This window comes from Otolemur garnettii, unplaced genomic scaffold (assembly GCF_000181295.1).
Source record: "Otolemur garnettii isolate 467f Iridium unplaced genomic scaffold, OtoGar3 scaffold00154, whole genome shotgun sequence".
In the NCBI taxonomy this organism is placed as follows: domain Eukaryota; kingdom Metazoa; phylum Chordata; class Mammalia; order Primates; family Galagidae; genus Otolemur; species Otolemur garnettii.
The window spans coordinates 4,425,357-4,449,275 of record NW_003852549.1 but is presented as its reverse complement, the minus strand read 5'-3'; the positions used below and the strand labels follow the sequence as shown (position 1 = coordinate 4,449,275).

The 23,919-nt window shown below is 39.7% G+C and overlaps 1 protein-coding gene across 1 annotated transcript; it reads left to right on the top strand.

Annotated features, from left to right (window-relative positions):
• Positions 1-257: 257 nt before the first annotated feature.
• MRPS31 (mitochondrial ribosomal protein S31) lies at positions 258-20,757 on the top strand. Its single transcript, XM_012811355.2, has 7 exons — positions 258-661; positions 1,719-2,003; positions 2,731-2,889; positions 3,719-3,859; positions 7,844-7,917; positions 14,303-14,446; positions 20,461-20,757. Exons 1-7 carry the CDS (start codon positions 537-539, stop codon positions 20,673-20,675), a joined length of 1,143 nt encoding a protein of 380 aa, XP_012666809.2. The 5' UTR covers positions 258-536; the 3' UTR covers positions 20,676-20,757.
• Positions 20,758-23,919: the final 3,162 nt, after the last annotated feature.

Here is a 23,919-nt window from a genome sequence, read left to right as displayed (position 1 = left end):
CAGCACTCTACCCAGGGTAGAGTGAAACTCTACCTGAAAGTCTGTCCAAAAACAACAGCTGAAAAGAAAACTGAGGGGCAGCATGTCCTATGGTAAAATATTTTTAAACCTATTTGGTGGCCTTGGCTCATTTTAAGACATGTTGAACTCTTTTCCCCAAAAGAACTTAGTTATTTGTCGGCTGAGCTCGAGCAATCCACCCGCCTCCGCCAAGGTTACGGGCGTCGTTGCTAAAGCACCCGGCCATCAGCAGTTTTCGCACTCTTAGCGGCCCGGGGTCTTGCTTCACCCGGCGCGAGATCCCTCAACTCGGAAAACTCCACCCTAGGACGCCAATTGCGGAGAGTCGTTCGGAGACCTCTGGCTCCACCTGGCGGCGGGCGAGGCCGGAACCCAGTTACCAGCGCCTGTTGCCCACCGGAACGCGAAGGGAGAGGAACGCGCCAGGCTGGGGAACGGAAGAGAGCCTGGGGGATGTGTTTTGCAAGGGGGACGAACTATTCCGGTTGCTTTGCTTGTTAGTTTGTTTCACGGCGATGTTTCCTAGGGTCTCGGCGCTCCTACCACTTCTCCCGGTTTCCCGCCACCCTTTGTCTTCTGGAAGCCCGGAGGCATCGGCTGCTGCGTTTGTGCGGCTCGCTGCTCCGCACAGAATGGTCAGGTAATGAATTTCAGCGCTCAGGTCTTCACGGAACCCCATCCCCCTTCCTGCACAATTCAGTTAACTAGTATCAGTCGCCGACTTCCTGGGGTCCTTGTTACTCTGTAGGGGTTCTTAGAAAACAGTGCTTTAAATCTGAAAAAAATAAATCCCAGACAGGTGAGATAACTTGCCCAAGGTCATAGTACACCTGGAAAGAGCTCTGATGACACGTCGGGTATGCTACACGCCGCGCCCAATTCCTCTGGTCACTTTCCACTTTCACTTTATCCAAGCGAAGTTATTTTATATTGCCTCCCAAAGCTGATATGATTGTCTCTTCTTGCTTCCTTCATTTATTCTTTAGTTTATTATTGAAAACGCTTACCGCGTCAGTAATGGTTGTAAACCCCGGATAAGGCAGTCCTGTCATCACGGAGCGTATAGTACCACCAGGTAGACAATTCAAGTACTGTGTAATGAAAGTCACTGAGATACCATCAAAGACCACGTAATAATCAGTATCTCAGAACACCTGTACCCACTTGTGGCACACCACTGTAGCTTGGACTTTAGTGAGCTCTGAGCTACATGACTTGGGTTAAGTTCGTTCCGTATCTAAAGAATTGCGACAATACTAACCTTATAGAGTTGATGTGGGTATGAGAAAATTACGTAAATTACGTTGAAAATAGCAAATTACTGTCATGACTGTTAATAAGAAGCACATGGAAAGGGCTTGAATTTAAGAAATTTTAGGTGGTGCCAACCACACCAAGGCCTGCAGGTTCAAACCCTGCGCCGGCTAGCTAAAACAATGACAATTGCAACAACAAAATAGCCGGGCGTTGTGGCGGGCACTTGTAGTCCCACCTACTTGGGAGGCTGAGGCAAAAGAATCACTTAAGCCCAAGAGTTTGAAGTTCCTGTGAGCTGTGACACCAAGGCACTCTACCCAGGGTGACAGCTTGAGACTGTGTCTCAAAAAAAACCCCACAGAGTTTAAACATATAGCACTTTTTTGTTATTGCTTTATTATTTTGCATTTTATTTTTTCTATAATGCATCTTTTTTTCAGGACAAAAAATAATATTCAAAGATATTTTGGCACTAGCAGTGTGATCCATAGCAAGAAAGATGAGCAGTCTGTTCCAACCAGTGAGATTTCCAAGGAGACTTCAGAGAGCCAAGACAGTATAAAGGAAAACAGGAAGAAAGACTTGTTAGGTATTATTAAAGGCATGAAAGTTGAATTAAGCGCAGTAAATGTACAGACTACAAAACCATCAAAGAGAAGACCACTTAAAAGTTTGGGGACTACAATTGGCAGGCTTCAAAGAACTACAGAACATGCCAAGAAGAGGTAAATTAAATTATAATTTGAATTTTTTTGAAACTTCAGTAACCTTTTTTTCCTTTTTAGTAAAATAATTTCTAATTACAGTAGTTGGGAGATACTGAATTAATGAAGAATAAACATCAGCTTGCAAACACAGGGAATCTAATAATAATTACTTAAGGAGAGCTGCTATTTCATATGTATTTTAAAAAATAACAAAAGGATATCTGTACAATCTAGGGAAAGGAAAAGAGACGTGATCTGATTGAGAATGCCACACACTGTCTTACATATTGATCTGTATTATTAACTGCCACTTAATTGCCTCTTTAAGCTGTTAATAATATAATTTACACCTTGATTTGAAGATAGCTTCATGTCTATAAAAGACTTGCTTATTTGAAATATTCCATCTTAAAAATTCCTTCTGGAGGCTGGGCATGGTGGCTCACGCCTATAATCCTAGCATTCTGGGAGGTAGAAGCAGGTGGATTGCCAGAGCTCATAGGTTCAAGACCAGCCTGAGCCAGAGCAAGACCTTGTCTCTAAAAAACACCTCTGGGTGTTATAGTGGGAGGCTAAGGTAAGAGAATCGCTTGAGCTCAAGAGTTTGAGGTTGCTATAAGCTATGATACTGTGGCACTGTACTGAGGGTGACGTAGTGAGACTCTGTCTTAAAAAAAAAGAAAAAAGAAATGGCATAATAAGCAACCCTTTTACATTCTCATTTGTTTTTCATTTTCTTTTTCAGCAGTGAGACCCTGAGTCCTGAGCTGGTGGCAGCTGCATCTGCTGTTGCAGATTCCCTCCCTTTTGACAAGCAGATGACCAAGTCAGATCTGCTTAGGCAGCTCCAACAGCATGAGGAAGACTCAAGGGCACAGAAAGATGAAGGGAGACCTAAAATTAGGTGAATGAATCAAATAATTATGTCAGTAATGTTTATATCTCAAAGGAAGCCATTTTTCATGTGGCTGATTAGAAACATAATATGTATATATACGTTTATATATAAAATATACCTCAAAAGTGGAATTTTAGCAATTGTCCATGGGGGGAAAATGGTAAATTCAGTAATGTTTGAAAACAACAGAATAAGTTTCATGAGAAATAAATTATTTTCACTTAAGTAGTTTGCCACTTTTGTGCACAGCCTGATAATCTTCAGACCTGTTACCTACATCTTTCCATTGATCCTCTTCATTTCTCATTACTTTACACCAGATGACACTGCTTGCCGCCTGCCTCCCACATGTGGTGAATGGTGGCACTGTGTTTTGGAGAGTGATCTAGATCAGACATTCTGAGTGAGCACATGTGCCAGATTTATCTCAGGAAGTAAAGAAAAATAGAGATGCGTGGACTGGTAGGCGAGAGACTCAAGGCAACAAATACAGCTAAATCTGAACTTTGATTTGTTGAATGTGGGTGATAGAGATGCAGATATTGATTGTACATTCCTATTAGTTTCTTTGGGTGTTTGTTTATTTTTCATAAGTGATACTTTTAATTTATGTTTTAAATGAAAATTTATGAAGAACAACATCTTGAAAAGATAGAAGTAAACAAATCTTATGGTCTGTTACATGAATGTTAATATGTGACACTTTAAGTGTAACTTTTTATGCTATATTAGTGCATAAAAGTAAATAATAAGTGAATAATATCAATCACTTGTTTAAAGAAGTTTATTACTGTTCTATAGCTAAGGTTTCTAAAATACCTTTTTATGATTTCAGTTTTAGTAACATAGTGTCAGATATGAAAGTTGCCAGATCAGCCACAGCCAGAGTTAATACAAGACCAGAGCATCAGATTCAATTTGATGAAGGACTTGACAGTTATGTTGACCAAGAGAAGACTGCTCATCTCAGAAAAAGGTATTAGGCTTTGTAGTTTATTGGGTTTTCTTGGTGTAATTTGTTTTTACATTAAATGTAATTATTGCTTGTGTGTATTACTGCTGATAGGTGTGTAATCATTATAAATGCATTTATAGCTATGGTCTAACTCTCTTGTACCATTTCCCAGAGAGGGACTGATGTTCTGTATTTAGTCCTTGATTTTTCCTTACCTTAAATCAAAATGGGCCCAGCCTTATATCTACCCATGCTGAATAGAGGTCCCCTGATTTAGAAGAAGTGGGACTTGCTGGGTTCTGAACAAACAAATGTTTTGCAGGAAGCACTGTTTTTCATTTGGAATACATGTATAAATGCCTAACACTGTATGTTCTTATATCTTCTGGATCTTTTCATATAATCATCTTTCCTTATACTTAACCCACCATTTAAAAAAAAAAAAAAGGCCGGGTATGGTCACTCACACATGTAATCCTAGCATTCTGGATGGCTAAGGCAAGGGGACTGCTTGAGCTCAGGAGTTTGAGACCAGCCTGAACAAGAGGCTCAGGCCCATCTCTACTAAAAACATAGAATAAAACTAGCTGGCATCATGTAGGCACCTGTAGTCCCAGCTACTTGGGAAACTTAAGGCAAAGAGGATCTCTTGAGCCCAAAAGTTAGAGGTTACTGTGAGCTATGATGATGCTATGACACTCTACCCAGGGCAACAGAGTGAGACCCTGTCTTAAAAAAGGGGGGAAGAAGGAAGGAAGTATGGAGAAACCTTAAGGAACTCAGACCTAGACCTAGACCTCCCATTTGATACTGCAATCCCATTACTGGGCATCTATCCAGAAGGAAAAAAAAAACTTTTTATTGTAAAGACACTTGTACTAGGCTGTTTATCGCAGCCCAATTTATAATCGCTAAAATGTGGCAACAGCCTAAAGGTCCTTCAACCCAGCAATGGATTGGTAGGCTGCGGTATATGTATACCATGGAATATTCAGCCATCAAAAATAATGGAGATTTTACAGCATTTGTACTAACCTGGATGGAGGTGGAACACATTATTCTTAGTGAGGCATCATAGGAATGGAGAAGTAAGAATCCTATGTATTCAACTTTGATGGAAAGACAATTAATAGTAATTAATGACACGGTGGGGCATGGGGGAAGGGGAGACCAGACAGAGAAGGAGGGAGGGCATGTGGGCAAGGGAAAAAAAAATAGTGACTAATTTTCATATAAATTGTATTTAATTTTGACAAAAGTACATTACTTAAACATTAATTTTTAATTCAACATTTTAATATGTTCATCATATTACAATCCTCATTTATAAGTGAAATATGTTTGTAATTTCCCCTTTATAACAATATATTTTCTCCAATTTTAATATCAGATATATCCAGATTAAGTAGAATGATTTTGAAGTTTTCTTTTTCTATTGTCTATAAGATTTAGCCTGATCTGTTTTTTTGAAATTATCTTTTACTTTTATTTATAAATATTAGTTGTCTATTTTGTTGAGACTTTGGAAAAAACAAAATAAGAAGTTAGCTGATCAAAGTACTCTATAATAGACATACTTCTAACTGACAATGTGAATGTTACTTTCTTTGCATTATTACTATTATTATTGCTTAATATTTCATTGCAGCAGTCGTCTGATTTCTTTTCTGAATGTATTTATCTTCATTCATTCTTTATGAGGTTTTTGTTCTCAGTCCTTATGTTATTGTCATTAAATTTAGCCTTTTTAATTCTGTGAAGGCAAAAGTGGAAACCTAATATATACATGTATAAGTAAGAAAAATAAAAATTTAAAAAGGGGGGGAGGTGGGTAACAAAAGAAGAAAAGTCTATATAATACCTCAAAGTGGAAGATTATTTGTAGCTTTTGAATTTGCTAATTCGCTCTTAAAGATGCTGAGCTGCCTTGCGTAGTTATTTTAAAATTGAAAGTTGTTCTTGGACCTGGCACAGTGGCTCATGCCTTTAATCCTAGCACTCTAGGAGGCCAAGGCAGGTGGATTACCTGAGCTCACAGGTTCAAGACCAGCCAGAGCAGGACCCTGTCTCTAAAAATACCTGGGCATTGTGGCAGGCACCTGTAGTCCCAGCTACTTGGGAGGCTGAGGCAAGAGAATCGCTTGAGCCAGAGAGTTAAAGGTTGCTATGAGCTATGACACCACAGCAGTGTACCCAGGGTGACAGCTTGAGACTCTGTCTCAAAAAAAAAATCCATCATCCCATTTACCTTACACATAGTTGAGGGAGAAGAACTCAAGTCACTGAGGATACTACAGGAGCATACGGCTCTTGTTTGCAAACACTTGGGCACCTGCTAGCGGAAAACTTAACAGAATTTGATATCATTTAATTTTATGTGGCATTTTCATTTTTCTAGTTTTATTTACTAGAAAAAGTAATTTAGTCCATAAAAGATTCAAAATTATTGTAAAAACTAATCATCCTGTTTATAAACTGGTTTTTAATCTGCCAGTGTATATTTAAGTATGTATGTGAATTGATCCATAAAGCAGTTGATTACCAAGTATAAAAGAAAATGTTACCTGTCAACTCTGACTTTAATGTCAATAGTTAATTACATAGTTATGTAAAAAAAGTTAATAATTTTAAAATTATTAATATTTTAAAATTTCAGAATGGGCTCGGTGCCTGTGGCTCAAGTGGCTAAGGCGCCAGCCACATACACCTAAGGTGGTGGGTTCAAATCCAGCCCAGGCCCACCAAACAACAATGATGGCTGCAACCAAAAAATAGCCGGGCATTGTGGCAGACGCCTGTGGTCCCAGCTACTTTGGAGGCTGAGGCAAGAGACTTGCTTGAGCCCAGGAGTTGGAGATTGCTGTGAGCTGTGATACCATGGTACTCTACCCTGGGTGACAGCTTGAGGTTCTGTCTCAAAAATAAATAAATAAATAAATAAAATTTCAGAATGATTGCTTTATAAAAGGGAATGTTTTAATTTATCTGTAATTTTTTATAATTATCTGTAATTAAACATAACAGTGTTTTCTGCCCTTAAAAACAAAACAGTCTCAATTTTGGCATATTTTTATAGTTTTTCACAGCATTGAATTTTCTATGACTTTAGAGGGGCCAGATACACAGTAGCTTATACCTATAATCCTAGCACTTTGGGAGCCCTAGGTGGAAGGATAGCTTGAGGTCAAGAGTTTGAGACCAGGGCAGCACCTGTGGCTCAAAGGAATAGAGCACCGGCCCTATACACCAGAGGTGGTGGGTTCAAACCCAGCCCCAGCCAAAAAATATCTGCAAAAAAAAAAAAAAAAAAGAGTTTCAGACCAGCCTGAGCAAGAGTGAGACCCCACCTCTGTAAAAAATAGAAAAAATGTGCTGGGCTTGGCAGCACGAACCTGTAGTCCTTTATACTTTGGAAGCTGAGGCAGGAGTATCACTTGAGTCCAGGAGTTTGAGATTGCAGTGAGCCACAATGACACCACTGTGCTAATCTTTTCAGTGAGATATTTTGGAAGTTAAACCATATAACTGCTTTGTTGTATTGTGAAACAAAAAGTTCAAGTGTCTGTGCTGGGTGCAATGGCTCACAAATATAATCCTAGCACTCCAGGAGGCTGAAGCCGGTGGATCACCTGAGCTCAGGAGTTTAAGACTAGCCTGAGTAAGAATAAGACCCTGTCTCCACTAAAAGTAGAAAAACCAGCCAAGTATCATGTAGTCCCAGCTACTCAGAAGGCTGAGGCAAGGGAATTCCTTGAGCCCAAAAGTTTAAGGCTTCTGTGAGCCAGAACACCATGGCACTTTACCAGGGCACAGACTGAGATTCTGTATTAAAAAAAGAAAAATTAAATGTCTATCTTCCTACTTTTAGTTATTCACCTTAAAAATGTGGCATTTTAGCTAAAATGTCTGAATTTCTAGATGGAATACTTCATGTAAAAAATTTTTCTTATAATATTTTGTAGATCATTATAAATATATTAATTTTTTTCTTTTATTTAATCTTAGGAGAGATTTATTCAAGGGGAAGAGACTTAATATTTTTGACATGAAGGCATTTACTGAAGAAGCACCTGAAACAGGTTTGTTAAGGGAAAAAATTAATTTCTCAAGTGGGGAAACATTCCATTTTTTAAAGATGTCCTTAGTGTTTTGATGGTATAATAGTTGGATATTTTAGTATTTCATCCTGTCACTGGTCTGGATCATGCTTAACAAATGTAGTTGTTGACATTGCTAGTCTTGGTCAGATTTCTTCTTAAAACGTCACATGCTGTGAGACAGTGGGGTTAAGTACTATAAACTAGGTGAATCCAGAGATACAGAGTAGCTACTACTAATTTGGGTTAGAACATTAGTATCACCTACCGTTTACAATACATCTTTGTGCTGTTATACAAATGTAAGTTATGGTTCCTGCCCTTGGCAGCTTCCTGCCTAGAGGAGGAAATAACATCTGTAGAAATAACTTAAGTGAAGTGATTTAGTGGTTGATGAAGAGATGGGGGGCTGGGCATGGTGGCTCACACCTGTAATCCTAGCACTCTGGGAGGCTGAGGTGGGTGGATTGCTTGAGCTCAGTAGCTCGTGACTAGCCTGAGCAAGAGTAAGACCCTGTCTCTAAAACTAGCCAGGCATTGTGGTAGGCACCTGTAGTCCTAGCTACTCAGGAGGCTGAGGCAAGAGAATCACTTGAGCCCAAAAGTTTGAGTTGCTGTGAGCTATGAGGCCACGGCACTCTACCAAGGATGACAGTGTGAAACTCTGTCTCAAAAAGAAGAAGAAGAAGAAGAAAAGTAAGAGTATCTTTACTTGTCATTAAATTTGGCTTACTAGGCTTGGCGCCTGTGGCTCACGTGGCTAAGACACCAGCCACATACACCTAAGGTGGCAGATTCGAATCCAGCCTAGCCCACCAAACAACAATGATGGCTGCAATCAAAAAAAAGAAAAATAGCCAGGCGTTGTGGTGGGTGCCTGTGGTCCCAGCTACTTGGGAGACAGAGGCAGGAGACTCGCTTGAGCCCAGGAGTTGGAGATTGCTGTGAGCTGTGATGCCACAGCACTCTACCCAGGGGGACAGCTTGAGGCTCTGTCTCCAAAAAAAAATGGAAGTTATCTTTCTAGATCTTGGTAGAAATAATGTGTATGATAGATTCCTAGACCAGCCTCCACTGGTTCATTTAAATTTAATCTTTCTACAAGTTACTCATGTAAACTTTTGATTTTCCCACTATTCCATAACTATTGATAGATATTCCATCAATATCCCTTGATATTAAGGGATAGATCTCGTTTATATTCGTATACCCTTTATCACCTAGTCAAGTGGCTTGTAGGTAATAGGAATTAGTTATCTTAAATCTTAAATTACATTTGAATATGAGCTGTACAGTATATATCCCCAGAGGAAATATAGTTAGTTCAGTCAGTGTTTCTTCATTTGAACTGAAAGTGAAGCTGAAAGAACAACCCTTATATTGTAAAAACTGCATTCTGTAACATACAATAGGGAGGAAGTGCATGAAGCAGAGCGTGGAGAATGAGTCACTTACTTCTCCCCTGTTGAAGTGATAACTGTTAAGCTTGCCTCAAGAAGGAAGTTATCAGAGCAGCTGCTATTGTCTAGCCAAAAGAGAAACTTGAATCTTGAAGGTGACACCTTACTTAACTTTTTTTAATCAGAAATCTTCCTGGTTGGGTACCTATAGCTCAGTGGTTAGGGTGCCAGCCACATGCTCCGGGGCTAATGGGTTGAAACCCAGCCCAGGCTTGCTAAACAATGACAACTACAACAAAAAAATAGCCAGGCATTATGGTGGGTGCCTGTAGTCCCAGCTACTTGAGAGGCTGAAGCAAAAGAATCACTTAAGCCCAAGAGTTTGAGGTTGCTGTGAGCTGTGACACCACGGCACTCTACCAAGGGCAACATAATAAAACTCTCTCAAAAAAAAAACAAAACAAAAACAAAAAAACAACTTCTTCCTAAAATTGAAATTAGCTGGCAAGGAAGCACTGAAATACGTATTTTACAAAATGACATACTATAGTGAGGAAAATAGAGAAAAATTTACCCAATCATTTACTCTAGTGCTTGCATAAGTCTAAACAATGTCTTTTGTTCCCAATTAAAAGCAAGAATAGCAGTAATGTGGAAACTTAAATTTAGCAATTGTTCACTACTGCTTTCTTAACAGCCAAAATAATGTCTGAAATGTAGTTGGCATTTAGAAATTATTATTAATTGACTGGGTTCCTTTGTCCCATGATTTCCACATGATCCCACATTAAGTTTTTAGCATTGTCTTCCACAAACTCTTAAATGAGATGGAAATAAAGTTAGAGGAAAATAAACATCAGTTTTAAAAAAAAGAAAAAAGTTTTTAGCATTGCTGCAGAGGTTCTAGACAGGGACCCTACTGGTTATGTTAACATAATCTGGAGTCAGCAGGCAGTGTAGCTGAATGGAAGGGGTATTGGTGTTGGGCATGTGTGAATTCAAACTCAGATTCTGCCACACCAGCTTCTCAGTCTCCCTTTAGAGATTGTGTGTGTATGTGTCAGGAATTGAGTGAGGCAATCTAAGAAAAGTATCAAACACAGTATGTGGAACACAGTAGACATTTAATAAATGGTTGCAGTTATTAGCAAGTATAATAATCAGATGACGATGGAAAAGACATAGGTCAATCAATGTCTCCTGAATATGTAAAAAAATGTAACCAAGTGGCCAGGCACAGTGACTCATGCCTGTAATACCAGCACTCTGGGAGGCTGAGGTGGACAGATTGCCTGAGGTCATAAGTTTGAGACCAGCCTGAGCTAGAGCAAGACCTCATCTCTAAAAATAGCCAGGCATTGTTGTGGCACCTGTAGCCCTGTCTACTTGGGAGGCTAAGGCAAGAGAATCGCTTGAGCCCAAGAGTTGGAGGTTGCTGTCAGGTATAACACCACTTCATTCCACCAAGGGTGACAAAGTAAGACTCTGTCTTTAAAAAAAAAAAAAAGGAACCAAGATAATTAACTTACTGTTGTAATTACTCTGTAAATATAACTGATTAAAAGTAGCTCTGTGATCTTTTCTCAGTATCCAGTGATCTACCAGGGGAATCCAACTGCAGCTCACAGCTGGTTGTGAATGCTTATCTCTGGTGGAAGTTACCAGAAAAATTGGGCACGGACATTTTTTTTTTTTTTTGCTCATCAGCTTTGGTTAGAGTTTGTGTATTTAATGTGTGGCCCAAGACCACTCTTAGATAAGCCTTCACAGCCAGCCACAGGCTGTGGTTGGACTTTCCTGATCCTAGGCCAACATTTTTAATGTCCACAGTCAGTGTCTGGGTAGACACGTTTCTACACCTACAGGCTCATAGAAACAAATTCAGAAAAAGCAAAATCAGTAAAGTAAATCTTACCTAGGTAGAAGAGTAAATGAGCTGTTTGTTGGGATGTTTTAGTGGGTTTGGCAAAAGTGGGTAAAGAGGTAGGCTGGAGAACAAATCACATGCCTTTAACCCAGGAATTTGGTTCCTAAGAATTTTTCTAAGGAAATAATTATAGATATGTGCAGAAGTATAACTACATGAATGTTCATTACTACAGTGTTTAAAAGAAAAATTATGTAAATGATCAAAATATTCAACAATAGGGGGTTAATTGTGACGTAGCTATTAAGTGAAAGAAGTAGGTCACCAAACTAAATGATCCTATTTTATGTAAAAAAAAAAAAAAAGGAAAGTGAAAATCACATAGAAAAAAGAAAAATCAACAAGGTTTAAAAAAATAACTGGCTCAGCACCTATGGCTCAAGCAGCTAAGGTGCCAGCCACATACCCCTGAGCTGAGAGGTTCGAATGCAGCCTGGGTCTGCCAATCAGCAATGATGGCTGTAACCAAAAAATAGCCAGGCGTTGTGGTGGGTGCCTGTAGTCCCAGCTACTTGGGAGGCGGAGGCAGGAGAATCACCTGAGCCCAGGAGTTGGAGGTTGCTGTGAGCTGTGATGCTACAGCACTCTACCTAGAGCAACAGCTTGAGGCTGTGTCTCAAAAAAATAAATGAATAAAAATTAGCCAGAATGGGCTCAAAGCCCATAGCACAGGGGTTACCCAGCCACATACAACAAGGCTGGCTGATTCAAACCAAGCCTGGGTCAGCTAAACAGCAATGACAGACGCAACAAAAAAATAAATAAAATTTAAAAAAACTAAAGAAAAAAATTTTAGGGAAAGGAATGGCTATTAATACTTGTCTTTTAAAACTTTGTAGGGGTATACTTTATGTGTAATGAGCTCCACAGTTCAATGAGTTCTGACATGTATATATCCATGAAACTGTCAGTCAAGATACTGAACATTTCTATCACCATCAAAAGTTGTCTTGTTTCCTTTTGTGATTACCTGCCCCCCCCCCCCACACACACCCAGTCTTCAGGCAGTGGCTGATCCACTTTCTAGGACAGGTTGTCTTGTTTCCTTTTGTGATTACCTGCCACAACGCACCCCCCCGACACACACAATCTTCAGACAGTGGCTGATCCACTTTCTGGGACAGTAGGTCAGTTTGCACCTCTTAGAATTTTAAGTAACTGAAATTACATTGTATGTATTTTTTGTCTGGCTTCTTTCACTCAGCCTAATGATTTGAGATTTCTCAATGTAGTTGCATGTACCAGTAGTTCATTTTCATTAATATTATATAGTTATGTAGATGTATCACAATTTTTTTTGGGGGGGGGGCTTTTTTGTTTGTTTTTGCAGGTTTGGGCCAGGGCTGGGTTTGAACCCGCCACCTCCAGCATATGGGGCCGGTGCCCTACACCTTTGAGCCACAGGGGGCCGCCCAACTTTTTTTATTCATTCACCTATTTGGAACATTTAGGTCATTCCCAAATTATAACCCAAATTTAGCTATTACAAAGCTGCCATGAGTTTTTTTTTTTTTTTTTTTTTTATACAGTCTCACTATGTGGCCCTCAGCAGAGTGCTGTGGCATCACATCTCCAACTCTTGGGCTTAAGCGATTCTCTTACCTCGGCCTCCCAAGTAGCTGGGACTACAGGCACCTACCACAATGCCTGGATATTTTTTGTTGCAGTTGTCATCATTGTTTAGCAGGCCCAGGCTGGGTTTGAACCCACTGTCTCGGTGTACGTGGCTGGTGCCATAACCACTGAGCTACGGGCACCAAGCCCTGCCATGAGCTTTGATGTAAAAGCCTTTCTGTGGGCATGTGTTATCTTTTCTCTTGGCTGAATATCCAGGACTGAAAAGGCTGTGTTAAGTAAATAGGTAAAGTCTTAACTTTTTAAGAAGCTGTCAAGGCTGGGCGTGGTGGCTCATGCCCCTAATCCTAGCACTGTAATATTACCTCGCACTCTGGGATTCCAAGGCAGATGGATTTCTTGAGCTTACAAGTTCTAGACCAGCCTGAGCAAAAAGCCAGATGCTGTCTCTACTAAAATAGAAAAACTGAGGCAAACAAAACTCTGTTTCAAAAAACAAAAAGAAGCTGTCAAACCATTTTCCAAGGTAGTTGTACTATTTTACATTGCCAGCAACAGTAACTGGTGGGCATCTGTCTCATTCTTGAAAAGCTATCTTAAATTTCAAAAGTAAATAAATGATTTAAAAATAAATGATGTAATATGGTGGTAGTAATTAGCCAACATAATACCTTCCTTATAGGATTGGTTAGGAAGATTAACATATAAATAGCATTTAAGCACAGAGGAAGTCCTAAGGGTCATTAGTAGATAATAATAGTAATATCATTAATATTAATATTCTGTAAATTTAACTTCTCTGTTCTTTGATGGTCACATTAGTAACTAATTTTCACTGACTAAAAATAAACAGGCTCTACTTTAAAGATAAAAGTCACATATTTTCTGAAAAATACATTCGTAAAAAGACCATTTTTTCCTTTTCAGTAAAAGGAAAGTCATTAGAAAGGCAGTCATAGAAACCAAAAGTTAAGCTTGCCATCATTGTAATGATAGTCTTTGTATGGCTATTTTGTTGCAGTTTTAGCTCTCAGTAAGTGATTTTTTTTTTTTTTTTTTTTTTGAGACAGAGCCTCAAGCTGTCCCCCTGGGTAGAGTACTATGGCATCACAGCTCACAGCAACCTCCAACTCCTGGGCTCAAGCGAGTCTCCTGCCTCCGCCTCCCAAGTAGCTGGGACCACAGGCGCCCGCCACAATGCCTGGCTATTTTTTGGTTGCAGCCGTCATTGTTGTTTGGCGGGTCCGGGCTGGGGATTCGAAGCCGCCACCTTAGGTGTACGTGGCTGGCGCCCTAGCGGGTTGAGCTATAGGCGCCAAGCCAGTAAGTGATCTTTTATCAACACTGTTTAATTGTGAATGTCCAGTTCTGAAAATTCATGGTCAATTCAGAGTTGATTATACCACTTTGTAAAAGAAGATACCTACATTGACTTTTGCTTCCGTAAAATGCTTTTATCCTACAGACACATCACCCTCACTTTGGGATGTGGAATTTGCTAAGCAGTTAGCCACAATAACTGAACAGCCCTTTCAGAATGGGTTTGAAGAGATGATCCAGTGGACCAAAGAAGGGAAGCTGTGGGAATTCCCTATTAACAATGAAGCAGGTGAGCATTAACTTCAAAGGCTTACAAAATGTATTGATTGAGATTATTTCTGTCAGATTTTCAGTTTTAGAATCTAGATATTTTCATGAATTTTGGAACACTGCATAGATATCTTTTTGATGTTCTAGATGAAATCTGACAAGGTTTTTTAAAAAAGGATTAATATTTCATTGAATTCTAGAAATTCAATAAGGAAATGAAGAAGTAGAACACATCATGAATTTCTCTGACATAAAAGAGTTGAGAACTGTCAATGATGACGATTTCTGTTAGATAGTTGTTAAACAAAATATTGTTGGATCTTCTCATACTTTAAGTATTGAGGGTAAGATACTGCCTAGATTTTGGAAACTGTAAAGCCTTATGCTTACGTCCTTTAATCATTGCATTAATGAGGTGCAAGGTATATTGCACCTCATTAAAGTACTATGGATTCTATATTTTAGAAGGTAAGGCTAAAAGACCAAAGACTTTTTAGTTGTGCAAACCTAATTGCCCTATTCCAGCTATATCAGTTATTAGCCTTTTGGCTTTGAGGAGATTATTTAACTTTGTGAGCCTCAGTTTCCTGATCTGCAAAAGTTGAGATAACCTCATTGAGAAAATGTGAAAAATTAGATAAAGTTACTAAGTTATTTGGCATAGTTCTCATATAATACATATGAATAAATATTAGCTCCTTTCCCCTCCCGTACCATCAAAGAATTTTAAAAGGGAACAAAAACTAACAAAAGATAATGTCTAATATTAAGGAAGGACTTTACTTATTCTTAAAGTATCTTGGATTTCATTATTTGATAAAACTTGGCTGTTCCAAGTCCTCAGTTATAAACATAATTTGATGTTTTCTTTTTTTTTAGAGATAGAGTCTTACTTTGTCACCCTCGGTAGAGTACCATGACATCACAGCTCACAGCAACCTCCAGCTCTTGGGCTTAGGTAATTCTCTTGCCTCAGCCTCCCGAGTAGCTGGGACTACAGGCACACGCCACAATGCCTGGCTATTTTTTTGTTACAGTTTGGCTGGGGCCAGGTTCAAACCTACCACCCTAGGTATATGGACCCAACATCCTACTCACTGAGCCACAGGTGCCGCTCATGTAAAATAATTCAAAACCCACTAATTCCAATTACCAGTCACAAAACATACTAGTGTCACCTATAATAATTACTAAAGAACAAGACTTAACTATATAGCCTGGGCACAGTGGCTCACACCTGTAATCCTAGTACTCTGGGAGGCCAAGGCAAGTGAACAGCCTATAGTTCATAGGTTCAAGACCAACCTGAGCAAAAAAGCAAAACTGTGTCCCTACTAAAAATAGAAAAACTGAGGCAAGAGGATCACTTGAGCCCGAATTGGAGATTGTTGTGAGCCATGACGCCATGGCACTCTACCCAGGGCAACAGCTTGAGACTCTGTCTCAACAACAAAAAAAGGGGGCAGCACCTGTAGTTCAGTGAATAGGGCGCTGGCCCCATATACCAAGGGTGGCAAGTTCAAGCCCAGCCCTGGCCAAACTGCAACAAAAAAGTAGCCAAGCGTTGTGGTGGGCACTTGTAGTGCTACTCGGGAGGCTGAGGCAAGAGAATCACCTAAGCCCAAGAGCTGGAGGTTGCTGTGAGCTGTGACGCTACGGCACTCTACCAAGGACAACAAAATGAGACTGTCTCTAAAAAAAAAAAAGAAAAAAAGAAGACTTACTTAAGTATAAATAATACTGTATCTCATTTTTAGCTTATTTCAGTTAAAACTTAATTCTTGCTAAACAGTTCTCAGTGCTAGGGGCAAGACTTATTTCGTGAGAATGGTCTTGCAGGATTTGTATGTACTATCCGTCTCCAGATTGCCCATAAGTTTAAAATATATAGACTTTATGCCTAAATCCCATAAATGCACTGTTTTAAATGGTATTGAAATTAATCGGATACAAGTTCCAGATCAGTAGGCAGCTGTGTGTGCACAAGTATTCAGAGATCCAGGTTTCTTGCATCTTGTTTATCTTCCCTCTGTAGGGCGTTTTTCTCATCTGCATGATTAAGGATAATATAAAGTCTATATATTTAAACTTATGGGCAGTCTGGAGGTGTATAGTATATGCAAATCCTGCAGGGCCATTTGGAGCATTTTATCATGCTCCGTTCTTTTATTATGTATTTTTCAGTATATCTATATTTTTATCAGTATAGGTATGTTGGAAAAAAGTCTGTATCTATAAGCTAACAGGAGGTGCCTTTAAGTATTTGTAGCTTTTATCTGGAGATGTATAGTGTGTACAAATAGCTTCTGCTACCTACATTCTGTTAGTTTCCTCAAAGTTTCCTTTTATTTAGGAATTTGTATTTGGTTAACACCAGCTACTATTTCATTGAAATCCCATAAATGCACTGATTTAAACGGATTGAAATTAATTTGATATCACTCAAGTTCCAGATCAGTGAGCAGCTATGTGTGCACGAGTATTCAGAGATCCAGGTTTCTTGCATCTTGTTAATCTTCCCTCTGTAGGGCATTTTTCTCATCTACATGATTAAGGATAATTTGAAGGCATATTGTGCTCAGGCTTTTAAAGGAAGGGGAAAGACAGCATAGTGTAATTATCCTATCTTAGAGCAGTGGTTCTCAACCTTCCTAATGCTGTAACCCTTTAATACTCTCATGGTGTGGTGACCCACCCCAACCATAAAATTATTTTCATTGCTGCTTCATAATGGTAATTTTGCTACTGTTATGAATCATAATGTAAATATCTGATATGCAGGATGTATTTAGGCAACCCCTGTGAAAGGGTCGTTCCACCCCCAAAGGGGTTGTGACCCACAGGTTGAGAACCACTGTCTTAGAGGCTCTGGGCTGAAAATGTCACACCATCACCTCTGTTCAGATTCCATTGATGATTTAGTAATACATCCATAGCTAACTCAGCAGGGCCTGGAAAATGTAATGCTGAAGAACCATGGTATGGCGCCTATGGCTCAGTGAGTACAGTGCCGGCCCCATATACTGGGGGTGGTGGGTTTGAACTCTGCCCCCGCCAAACTGCAACAGAAAAATAGCCGGGCATTGTGGTGGGCACCTGTAGTCCCAGGTACTCGGGAGGCTGAGGCAAGAGAATCGCCTAAGCCCAAGAGCTGGAGGTTGCTGTGAGCTGTGATGCCACAGCACTCTACTGAGGGTGACAAAGCGAGACTCTGTCTCTTAAAAAAAAAAAAAAAAAGCCATGTGCAAGTTTTTAATTCTTTTACCATGATAAAAAGGGAAAATGGATTTTGATAGATAGGTATCACTTTCTGCCAAGATGTCTGTTTCCTGTATTAGAGAATTTCTTAAAATGTCCGCTGTTTTTTGAATGTGTTTATACTTGAGAGGAAGGCCATCAAAAACTATTTGCTAGATGTGTGTGAATGGGTGGACTAGTCAGCTGGTGGTTTCATTTCAGAGGATTTAGGGAGGAGCCTCTTCATATGTTGACTCCCCTGACTCCGTATTTGTAATTCTTCTCACTGAGTTTCTTCAGTGAGACATCTTCCAGCCACCTGACTTGAGATCCTAGGAGGGCCTTGTACTCTGAGAACTGGGTAGGGGAAGGGACTGCTGACAAGGGGGTGTCTCACAGTTCAGCATACAGGTTTTCACTTACTCTTCCTATAATAGAGATCTTATACTATTCCCTGAATTAATTTTCAGTTAATCCTCCTAGGTTTTGCCCTTGGTGCCTCTAATTCCTGAAGCCTGTTTGCTTATTATCTTTTTTTTTTTAAAAGACAGAGTCTTACCTTGTCACCCTTGGTAGAATGCTGTGGCATCACAGCTCACAGCAACCTCAAGCTCTTGGGCTTAACTAATTCTCTTGCCTTAGCCTCCCAAGTAGCTGGGACTACAGGTGCCCGCCACAATGCCCAGCTATTTTTTTGTTGCAGTTGTCATTGTTGTTTAGCACGCCCAGGCCGGGTTCGAACCCTGGTATAGTTGGCCAACGCCCTAACCATTGAGCTATGGGCACTGAGCCAGCTTCTTATTACCTCCCCCTTTTACAGATATTAAAGTTGTAGTACCCTCTGTTCTGCTAAGTCAGTTAGTACTAAGATGTGCTTTTTTTGTTGTTGAGACAGAGACTCATTCTGTGCCCTGGGTAGAGTGCCATGGCATCCTAGCTCATAGCAACCTTAGTGCCATGGCATCCTAGTTCACAGCAACCTTAAACTCTTGGGGTCAAGATATTTCCTTGCCTCAGCCTCTCGGTTAGCTGAGACTACAGGTGCCTGCCCCAAAGCCTGGCTAGTTTTTTTTATTTTTAGTAGAGACCAGGTCTCAATTTTTGCTCAAGCTGGTCTTGAATTCCTGAGCTCAAGTAATCCACCTGCCTCAGCCTCCCAAGTGTTAGGATTACAGGTGTGAACCACCACACCTGGCAAGATGTGCATTTTTCATCTTCTAAAACAGAATTTTTCTATTTTTTAGAAAAATAGCCAGGTGTTGTGGCAGGCACCTGTAGTTTCAGCTACTTGGAATTTGTGGCAAAAGGATGGCTCAAGCCTAAGACTTTGAGGTTGCTGTAAGCTGTGACACCATGAGACTCTAGCCTGGGAGCAACAGAGTAAGACTCTGTCTCAAAAAGGAAAAAAAAGTAAATATCAATAAAACAGGAATGGCCAACCTTTTTTTACCTCTGCTGCACATTGGAGAATAAATGTTGTCTTGGACCAAACATTAAATACACAGACACTAAAGAAAGCTGATTAGCAAAAAAAGGTTCAGGTATGCTTTTTGTGATTTTTGACACCACAAATAAGCAAAAATGTCCTCATAAAATCAGCATGCAGCCCTCAGGTTGGACACACCTGTTCTAAAACTTTGCTCCTGTCTCCTGTTATTGTTTTCTTTTCTTTTTTCTTTGCCTTTGTGCTTTTATGCTTTGTATTTTTCTTTTACTCCCATCTGGTAAATGACACAAGGGAATAGAGATTTAAGTATGGATTCAGTTCATCACACATTAACTAGAAGTCCTTGCTGTTTATCTTTTAACTCTGTAGATTGTCTTTAGTGAATAGAGATTTAATTTGTATATAGATATGTTAGCCATTTTATATTTAATTCATCTAGAACTTATTTTTGTATGTCGTATTAATAGGTTCACTCAGGAAGGATGGATTCATTAAACCCTCCTGGAGCATTCTAAATTAAAAAGACTATTAAACTATTTTGTCTGATATTCCTATAACCAATCATGCTGCTTTTAAAAAAAAAATTAATATTAGGCTCAGCACCCATAGCTCAGTGGTTAGGGTGCTGGCCACATGCACTGGGGCTGGTGGGTTCGAACCTGGCCAGGGCCTGCTAAACAACAATGACAACAATAACAAAAAAACAGCTGGGTGTAATTAATGTTGCCAAGATAAATCTTTTTTGTCCTTTTTACTTTCTAACTATATTGTGTTTGAAGTGAATTTCTTATAGACAGCATATGGTTGGATCATGTTTTTCTTTCCGCTGTTCTAATCTCTGCCTTTTAATTACTATATTTAAACCATTTACATTTAAAGTAATTGTTCATTTGTTAGTATTTAAGTCTCGTTTACTGGTTGTTTTCTGTTCATCCTCTATTTCTCATTCGTCTTTTGGCTTTTTCTTCTTATCAGCTGCTTGAACATTTTTCATGATTCTATCTTGTTTTATGTATATATTTTTAAATATTTGCATTGTTTCTTAGTGGTTCCCATATTTTTAAAAATATTCATTAACAATAATTGCTGCTACATTTTGAACATTTATGGTATGTTAGGCCTTATAAAAGAGCTTTATATGCTTTGTATCTGTTTAATTGTTCCAAAAACACCAGCAAGATGCTATCTTAATCCTTAATTTGTCCACAATCACAGCTGTTAAAAAGGTGAGCAAACCTAGGTCTGACTCTAAAGGTCATGCAGTATTATGTTACCTCATTAATACTAATTTTATGATAGAAGCTTTACATTAAAAATTATACTGTACTGCATTTTGTCTTGTTTCCTAGGTTTCAATGATGATGGTTCAGAATTTCATGAACATATATTTCTGAATAAATACCTGGAGGATTTCCCAAAACAAGGACCAGTTCGCCACTTCATGGAGCTGGTGACATGTGGCCTTTCCAAAAACCCATATCTAAGTGTTAAACAGAAAGTTGAGCACATAGAGTGGTTTAGAAATTATTTTAATGAGAAAAGGGACATTTTAAAAATAAAGTAACATACAGTTCAATTAAAACGATAGAAATTTTTATTTCAAGCTATTAGAGATGGATATAACTAAATAAAATAATTTTATTAAAGTTTTTCTGTATTAGGTTAATTATTATATATGATTTAAATGTTGTTTAAAAAATATTATAACTGAACATTATTCTTGGAGAAAGATCATCAGCATTCATAGGATCAAAAGACTAAGAATTAGTAATAGGGGCTCGGCGCCTGTGGCTCAACCGGCTAAGGCACCAGCCACGTACACCTAAGGTGGTGGGTTTGAATCCCCAGCCCAGGCCCGCCAAACAACAATGACGGCTGCAACCAAAAAATAGCCGGGCGTTGTGGCGGGCGCCTGTGGTCCCAGCTACTTGGGAGGCGGAGGCAGGAGACTCACTTGAGCCCAGGAGTTGGAGGTTGCTGTGAGCTGTGATGCCACGGCACTCTGCCCAGGGGGACAGCTTGAGGCTCTATCTCAAAAAAAAAAAAAAAAAGAATTAGTAATAGGTTTAAGGGTTGCAAAAAGAAGTAATCTTTTTTTTTGGAGACACTTTGTCACCTTCCCTATTGAGCTGAAGTGTGGCTTCACAGCTCACAGCGACTTCAACATCTTGGGCTGAAGTGATTCTCTTGCCTTAGTCTCTTGAGTGGCTGTGACTACAGGCGCCCACCACAATGCCCTGCTGTTTTTAGAGTTGGGAGTCTCACTCTAGCTCAGGCTGGTCTTGGACTCCCAAGCTCAGCAGTCCACCCGCCTCAGCCTCCCAGAGTGCTAGGATTATAGGTGTGAGCCACCTAAAAGAAATAAACTTACTTAGAAATAAAGAATTTATTCTGGGTGGTGCCTGTGGCTCAAAGGAGTAGGGTGCTGGCCCCATATGCTGGAGGTGGTGGGTTCAAACCCAGCCCTGGCCAAAAACTGCAAAAAAGAAAAAAGAATTTATTCTACGCTCAGCACCTGTAGCTCAGCAGCTAGGGCTACAGCCACATACACCAAAGCTGGCAGTTTCAGCCAGGGCCTGCCAAACAATAATGACAATTACAACAAAAAAATGGCTGGGTGTCGTGGTGGGCGCCTGTAGTACCAGCTACTTAGGAGGCTGAGGCAAGAGAATCGCTTAAGCCCAAGAGTTAGAGGTTGCTGTGAGCTATGACATTACGGCACTCTACCAAGGGCAACATAGTAAGACTGTCTAAAAAAAAAAAAAGAATTTATTCTAGTCCCTTCTAGGACTTTAGGACGAAATAACAGCTCTTTCATTAGAGCTATTTATTTTCCATTACTGTGGAATGTGACTTTAGTACTGAGCAAAAGTTGAAGATTAATAAAAAACACAAAACAAAGCTCAGCATTGTAGCATAGTGGTTACCGCACTGGTTACGGCATCAGCCACATGCACTGAGGCTGGTGGGTTCAAGCCCGGCCCAGGCCAGCTGAACAATAGTGACAACTGCAACAATAAAATGGCCGGGCATTGTGGCAGGCACCTGTAGTCCCAGCTACTTGGGAGGCTGAGGCAAGAGAATTAGTTAAGCCCAAGAGCCTGAGGTTGCTGTGAGCTGTAATGCCATGGTACTCTACCAAGGGTAACAAAGTGAGACTCCATCTCTTAAAAAAAAATTTATCCATATGCAGTAGAGGGAAGAAAAAGAAGAATTGGGACAGTTAAAAAGTAAAATTTGTATAATCAGATTGCCAATAGAACAGAAAAGAGGAAATAGGCCAAAGGCTATCTTTGTATAGTTAATGGGTGAGAGTTTTTTATAATTCATAAAAAACATCAATTCGTAACCTCAAAAACATCAATTCAAAACACAATAACCTCTTAGTAATATGTAGTATATAGAAACCGCTTCCAACAACAATGGGATACAAACACTGCTTTTTATCCCAGTATTTAAATTTCAAAATATTAAGAAGCTACAGATGTTTTTGATACATTGTACCTTGTATAATGCTTTTGGTGTACCCTTTACCAGAACAGTATTCATTGTATCTAGTAGGTTAGTTTTTATCCTGCCCACTTCTTAAGACCTTTCCACTGTCCTTTTCTTTGTGCCTTTGTGTACATATCATTTAGCTCTCGTGTCTTAGTGAGAACGTGTTTGGTTTTCCAATGCTGAGAAACTTCACTTTGGTAATGGTCTCCAGTTCCATCCAAGTGGCTGCATAGAAACACTGGTTCTTAGAAAAAAAAAAAAATGAGCAAACTCAAATTTCTATCCAGATTTATTTTTTTTTATCTTAAAAATAGTAATACCTGGTGCCCAGGCCAGCTAAACAACAATGACAACTGCTGTGAAAAAAAAAATAGTAATACCTGTAGGTGCTGAATGATCTATTTTTCAAGAGGCTATTATGAACACCATGGCAAGAGGCCAGGCTGGTGACACAGGCCTATAATCCTAGCACTTGAGAGGCCGAGGTGGGTGGCTTGCCTGAGCTCACAGATTCAAGACCAGCCTGAGCCAGAGCAAGACCGCATCTCTATAGCCAGGCGTTGTGGCAAGTGTCTGTAGTCCCAGTTAATCAGGAGGCTGAGGCAAGAGAATCGCTTAATCTCAAGAGTTTGAGGTTGCTGTGAGTTATGAGGCCACAACTCTCTACTGAGGGTGACAAAGGGAGACTGTCTCAAAAAAGCAAAACAAAAAACAAATGTATGGCAAGAACTTGCAGGCAAGTGACTCAAAACTATGCTGTCAAAATAATTTCAAAGAAAACTAACCATTAAAGAAATTGGATTTGGTATTTTGGTATTTTAAGATCTGAGAAGGCTTGTAATCCTAACACTATGGGAAGCCAGAGCCTCTGAATTGCTTGCGCTCAAGAGTTCCAATACCAGCCTGAGCAAGACCACCATTTCTACAATAGAAAAACTAGCCAGGCGTGATGGCAGGCACCTGTAGTCCCAGCTACTCTGGAGGCTGAGGCAAGAGAATTGCCTCAAGAGTTTGAGGTTGCTGTGAGCTGTGACCCCAGGGCAACAGAGTGAAACTCTGCCTCAAAAAAAAAAAATCTTCCAAGAAAACATTAAGTTCAGTTTTCAGGAGAGTTCTACTGAATGTACAGAAAGAAAATAATTATATAAATTTTTGCAAAGCATAGGAAATACTCCCCAGTAAATTTCAAAAGACTAGAATAAAAAAGTTACTCTCAGTTATGAAGGCACATTTGAAAAATCTAAAACAGGCTTGGCGCCTATAGCTCAACCGGCTAAGGCGCCAGCCACGTACACCTAAGGTGGCGGCTT